Source organism: Thermobia domestica, chromosome 7 (genome assembly GCF_964235325.1).
Source record: "Thermobia domestica chromosome 7, izTheDome1.hap1.1, whole genome shotgun sequence".
Classification (NCBI taxonomy): Eukaryota; Metazoa; Arthropoda; class Insecta; order Zygentoma; family Lepismatidae; genus Thermobia; species Thermobia domestica.
Window position 1 is genome coordinate 106,559,867 of NC_137460.1, and position 6,796 is coordinate 106,566,662.

At 35.0% G+C, this 6,796-nt stretch overlaps 1 protein-coding gene across 1 annotated transcript in view; it reads right to left on the reverse strand.

Moving 5' to 3' along the window:
- LOC145690299 (muscle-specific protein 300 kDa-like) overlaps positions 1–1,740 on the reverse strand; it is a 633,032-nt gene extending 631,292 nt beyond the window's left edge. Inside the window, exon 1 of the mRNA XM_081765072.1 lies at positions 537–1,740. Within this exon, the coding sequence (XP_081621198.1) occupies positions 537–1,521 (985 nt within the window). The 5' untranslated portion in view covers positions 1,522–1,740. The remainder of the gene's footprint in view (positions 1–536) is intronic.
- Between the last annotated feature and the right edge of the window lie 5,056 nt (positions 1,741–6,796).

Below are 6,796 nucleotides of genomic sequence, written 5' to 3' on the forward strand. Positions count from 1 at the left end.
CGCCACTGTAACTAAACTGTTTAGAAGTCTATTTAAAGTACAGCGGTTTCTTATTCACAAGAAATCAAGCCAATAACATAGTTGTGTTACAAAAAAAATCTAGCATTCTTATCATGTGAACTCAACAACGATGAGAATAGAAATATGCATTAAAATGTTTAATAATAGTATGCCAGTCCTCACTCCTGTCAAATGATGCATTTACAAAGTATAATTTATGGTCACCCTTTACTGTATTCGTTTTCTTTTTTCTGTACTAAACTAGAAGTAACAAAGTAAATGAAAAATCCATTACTTAATGGATATGTATGGCTACGTCCGATTTTAGAAATATTTTTCTCTCACATCCTAGCGCTCTATGTGCATCAATTAAAAAAGCAACATTAAAAAAAATGGTCATTAGCATAAATCTGTCAACATTCAAGAGGATATATCAGTGCTATCTGGCAGAAAAGCTGTGCTCGAAATTTAAAATGAAAAAATAAAAAATAAAATCACAGAAATATCAATATTTAAAGCAAAACATATCTTCTTACCTTTAATTTCTGCAATGTGACTATCATAATGTGTTCGGCTGCGTACTGACTCCAGACGAGATGCCACACTCTGGAAGGAATGAGTTCGATACTCGCTATACCATTCACTTGCAGGGCTATGTCCGCGTTGTACATTTGCTGCTCCAGAAGTGGATAATGTTGCTTGAGGTGCTGGGTTCGAGTCCCATTCCATATGAATTCCTTCGCCTGATGGTGTTCTTTGAAGACTTTCTTCCGAGGGGAATCTACCAGTTCGTGAACTAAAAGAAGTCACAGATGATGATTTAGATATTGCTCCCCCTCCGTAGCCATTGGCACTAGGTTGACTATAAGTTTGATAAGCTGAGTCTAAAAGACGTTCTTCAGATGGTGTTCGTTCTTTTAGCCACTCAGCAGATGACAATTGTTTGATTGGTGATGCTAATTTTTCTGAAGAAGGTGTTCTGCTGCGGCTGCTAGGTACATCTATGTCTGATGTTGCACTGCCGGGCCTCGAACCAAGGCTTGTGACTTCACGAATTGATTTTTGGACCGTTATTCTTTCAAATTTCACCGTTTTCCCATCCTCGGCACCTTCTTCAACTAATCGTTCGAAAACTTCTTCGTACGTACTGCTATCTCCTGATGATCCCTGGCTAGACATTTGATGAAATTTCTGTACTTTTGGTGACGATTGTGGTGTTGGTTTTAGTTTTATTTGTTCTTTTGAGAGGAACGTGCCACTTGGACTATCGGATCTCCTACGTTCCTCTAAATTTCTTTCAATTTCTTCTACGCTGACAGTATGGTGAGTTTCTGACAATTTTGGTGACTTAGCACCGGTCCATATTTGTTCATAGAAACTAACCCGGTCTCGAAGCCGGCCACCCTCGCGACTACTGGGTCTCGAAGGCGAGGCCATGCCTGAGGAATCCCTCTTAGGGGCCCTCGAAGACCCATCATCATCATCTTTAGGAACTGTCCTTGTATCTTGATCTTTGTCCATCCTGCTTTCTTAATAAAAGCGTTTGGTTTTTCGTAAAGTAAAGAAAACCAATAATCACAAAATAATAACTGTTGTTAGCGTGTTCATTATGTCACGCAAGGTAATTCACAAAACACTTGTTATGAGACATTTGTTGTTGTCACACAGTTATGTTGTTTTAACAAAACACACGAACACAACTGACCGGTTACATACTGCATCGGCAAGTTGCACTCTCGGTCGCACGTCTGGTTGCGCTTGAGCACGGACTAGACTGACCGACTAAGATTTTACAATGCCGGTTCGATACAGGGAGAGGAGGCCCCCTGCACCACGTGAGATTGTATGAGTCTGCGACGCCGATGCGCAACTGTCATGCAGTAAAAAAAGATCGAAAAAAATTGACAATCGTTCTTTTTGAAGTTATTACTACGACAGTAACAACAGGTCCAGTATGTTTTCTAGGTTAAATCCTTTCTGTTTTAAACATAAATGTAGTTTTTCGTTTGGAATAGTATATTGTCCATACTACACAAGGTAGGAGAAAAACACATTAGCATATCAAAACCAGACACGGAACTATAATACACTTGTTATTTATCATTGAAAAATTTATATTCGTCACATAATAATATTGTCACTTTTGGCTCATTGCCTGCAACGCTGCGATACACGTTGTCATGTACAGATAAAACGTATTGCGTTCAAATTGAGAAAAAAAAAATTAAAAAAATAATAATAGGTATTTTATGTTAATATTTTTAAAATTACAGTAGTATTTCTGCTTTGCACACATTGACACACATTATTGAACAAAAAAAAAAAGATAAAAAAAAAAGAAACAGTCAGACCATACACACGCGCAGAGAGAGATGACACTTGTCTTTCTATCAATAACGTTCAGTATTTGCTTGTTTTTATCTTTTTTTAACGTCTGATCAGTTTAGCACTGTATGTATTCAACACTGTTTTACGTCGTCACGTTTATAAAACTTTTCTTAAAATCATTTTTTTTCACTTTAATAGCGAATCTAAACGTGATTATAGGCACAAAATACCATCACATAACACAGCAATAATAATAAAAAGGGAGTCACTCAAACAGGACAAAACAACGGGTTATAAACAATACGAGGAACAAAAACAAAACACAAACGATAGGCACGTAACACTTTTACTTTTTCTCTGCTCTCTTGTGGCGGCATACTCAGTGGATAAGTGTACAGAGACAATGCTTGTAAAAACGAGAGCCTTGTGGTACTCGGTCGAGATCACGGCTAACCATGTGTATCGCTTTAACTCTTTACGCTTCCCGATAGATGGAAGCACTTTCTTGTGATGCAGTCAGCTGTTTGGGAATCAATACACATGCACTCTAAAAGAAGGTGTGGTTTCAAGATTTTTCTGGACGAATAATGTCTGCATTGTTGCTTTGTCTTATTTCTTTTTGTGCTTTGGGTTTGTTTTGAATTATATAACCATAAGAAGTCTATAAATTATAAAATATACCAGCAGCTATATTTTTTTCACTCGTGTGTGCACCAAGCGTGACATCATTTCTTTTTTTTTTAACACGCGAAACTTTTATCCACCACAGGCTAGCACGCTTCCGTATTTTTTTTTTTTCAACATAGCAACGAAATAAATAGGTCCAAAGAGCATAAATCGATATAGCGTACCGATTTTTTTTTTCAATGAAAGTTTTGAAGGTCAATGTTAAAATTTACACATTTGCATTTTCCAATGTGACCTTTGTACTGTATGTTTTTATTTTTTTTTATTCAGTGGCGCAGCATTATAACGAATCAACGTAAGCCTCTCTCCTCTTTATAATAGGATTTAATAATTCAATTTTCATTGCTATATTCTTAATGATTATTTATTTGCAGTTTGAAATTTCGAGTTTTGGGTTCATATGCAATATCTAGGTTATGAAGGACTGAAGTTACTAACGTGGGCACAAAACCACGACCGAGGCTATGAATCTGGTGCAGTCAGGTGATGTACAAACGATCACAATAGAGCCCATTATCAATGGGACAAGAGTTCAGATGGTTTCGTCTCGAAAAACGTGTCGTGAAAATAATGTCTGATCTAAAAAAAAAAAAAAAGTGAATCTGTTTCCATCTAGAAGAGTTCTGGATTGCTTGTCTCGTGGGCAACCTTATTCCTCACCACACTATGTCGCCTCCGAGAGAGCTATATTAGAGTATCACACCATAGAGGTCTGCACGGGCTCGGGCGGGGTTCAGGCCTACAAAGCATAGATCACTTTGGGCTCGGCTCGTGAATTTTTAAATATACAACTATATTTCTCGGACCTTTTCGGACCTAACAACGATATTTATCGGACCGTTCTTTCTGGAGAACTTTTAAAGCACAACTGCAAAATCAAACCTCTGATTGCTGTAAATAAAAATACAATTTTGCGTTAATTATTAATTTTCTGTAATTCGCTCTTATTCCGGGCTAATTTGATTATCACACGGGTCTAGACCTAAGATTATGAATTCACTAGTCGGGTCGGGCCAGGGCTAAAAAGTCCTGTCCCTTGCAGACCTACACACTACCAGTTCCAGTTCGTTATTTGTAGAACAATTTTATTTGAGGAAAATATTAAAGTGTAACTCACATTACATTTTTTTTTTAAAGAAAAATCTATTGGCTTATTTGTCTATAAATGAATTATATTAATGGTTGGTCCTAAGCCTTTGGCTTGCTATACATTATAGGTTAAATTCCTGCTGAATTAAAAACTCTTCATTGTTCACATTTTTTTAAAAAAAAATGAATATTTTTCACATTCATCTCTTTATTATATCTCTAGATTCATAGTTTCAGTAGCCTTTTCTTCTTGTGTTTTTTCGCAGTAAAATATTAAAAGGTGTATAGTTTGTTCCATCCCAGTTCCTTCTCTTTAATATTCCTATTTTTTTTTCTAAAGTTTGTTTAAACGGGCCATGTCTTTAAATTGTTTGGCATCATTTCTTTTCCTGAAACATATTCCCTAATTCTTCTTGATAGTTGACATGATTTTACAGTTCTTGTTCTGCTTTTAACTGGTGTGTCAACTACTTTCCCATTTCATTAAGATTTCTTCAATGCACTCTTCCTCCTTACACTGTTTCTCTTTTTTACGTCAATATAGGCTGTTTCTTCTAAAAATCGCTACACATAGGGGGTTCCGTTCCTATTATTAGTTGTAACTATTCAACTGGATTAAGTTAATATAATTCTATTGTTCTTGCAGGAATTGTTCTTTACGTTCTACCTCTTTATGCCTTTATTTTATTGTCGTTTTAAAATACTTGAGTCTTTTTTTTTTTAAAAAAAAAATATCTCCATATTGTCTTCGAGTTACGGCGAAAACATGATTCATTCCAGATCTTATTCAGATATATAAAAATTAATCCGCATATAAATTCCGTATATAAATGTATATAAAAGTTTTATAGATTTAATAAATTTTAAAAAATGCATAATGCCTTTGCAGTGAACAATGTTGCCTGTGAGAAAGACAACCCAAACGGTCTAACTGTATTGTGGGTTGCCTACTGTTCAGGAATTCTGCGAACGTAAATGTTTACTGTCTGCTTTAGTTTTCCTTTTTTTTCTGTCTTTCTTTAGTGTAGAGTTCTTTTATTAACTCTGGTACAATAAATGTAATCATATTTGAAGGTAACTGTAAATTGTTAAGCTTACACCAATTTGTTAACATATCAAAAAATATTATTATTATCTTTCCTTTGTTATTCTCTTCTTGAATTTGAATTGTAACAGCATTTGCATAACCAACTAGACTGTTTCTTCTGCTACATCATGCACCTGGAGATATGATTTATTTTAAATTTTTATGGCGATCTTCTATTTCTTCACTATAGTAGTCATTGTTATTTTTTTTATTATTATTTCTATGTCTTCTATTTCATTTCTGAGTATCATTGGTGTACCTTCTTCTCTATCATTGGATAATATTTTACTTATAAAGATAAGTTTTTTTTAAAAAAAATCTTAAGCATTACTCGTCTTCCTATGTTAATATTGCTAGTTATGGATAGCATGCATACAAAAGATATAATGGCAACCGGATACACAGCGTATTAGTGAAGTAGATGGACAAACTGTAAAAGGTTATTTCTTATATTAGCATAAGAAAGAAGTTCATATTGACATATGGAGAGAAGTGTATAGTTTCGGTGAGTCGATTTTTGGTTTAACGTCCCGTTCAGCAGGGAGGATATATATATATATATGTATGTATGTATATACCGTATATATTTGTAATTGCACTGTTGTGTGTCTGATATTCAATTGCATATTCATTGAAGCAATTCATTTGGACAGGACATGAGTGGCTGTTTTGAGGCCAAATCAACTTGTTGATTTAACTGTACAAACATAGAACCTCAGTTTTGCGTGAAAACAGTGTCAATCAGATATATGATACAATACAATGGCATTAAGCCACTTAATATTTTGTACGTTTCAAAGAAGTGGACAGAGACAATTGCTGTATGAATGTTTTCTTTAGTTTCTCGATAACCAGTTTTTATTAACCGGTGTGCATTTTTAAAACCTTTGATTCAACTAATAATACTTCAATACAAAGGTTGTCGGACTTTTCCCATAATGTCATCAAATCTAAGAGGCTCGGGTGGGCAGATCATGTAGCCAGAATATAAGAAAGTACGAACGATTTCAGTGTTGTAACTTGAAATCCAATTAGAAAACGACCATTAGGAAGACATAAGTGCAGATAGGAGGATGATATTAAGATGGATCTCGCAGAAATAGAAACACAAAGTAGGAACTGGATCAAATGGGCTAAGAATAGAAGTCAGTGGAGAGCTTTTATGAACGCGACATTGAACTTCCGAGTTCCATAGGCCATAGAGTTAGTTAATGGAGAAGATAATGTAAAAAAGTAATAAATCGAGTTAAATTTAAATTTCCAAGCACAAAAATTTATTTTTGGTAAACTGACTGCTCTGTTTTGTTCCACAATGATAGAACATGAAGTTATTTTATGCTGGGTACTACAGTGCGCTATTGAAAATGCTTAGTCAAAATCGAAGCCTAAACCTCGTTATTGAATAGCAAGAATTTTATTTACTATACTAGCTACCTCGTATTATTATTATTAGGTCTGATAATTTCTTCCACTTGCTTAGATTTTAATGCTTGTTTTCGCAACCGGCAAAACTCCGGCATAAATGAAAGAGAAGGGTATCCTGTTTTCCGTGAGTATCTTCCGAAAACGGTCCTCGTTTCGTAAAGTCCTCGTCACATTATTTAC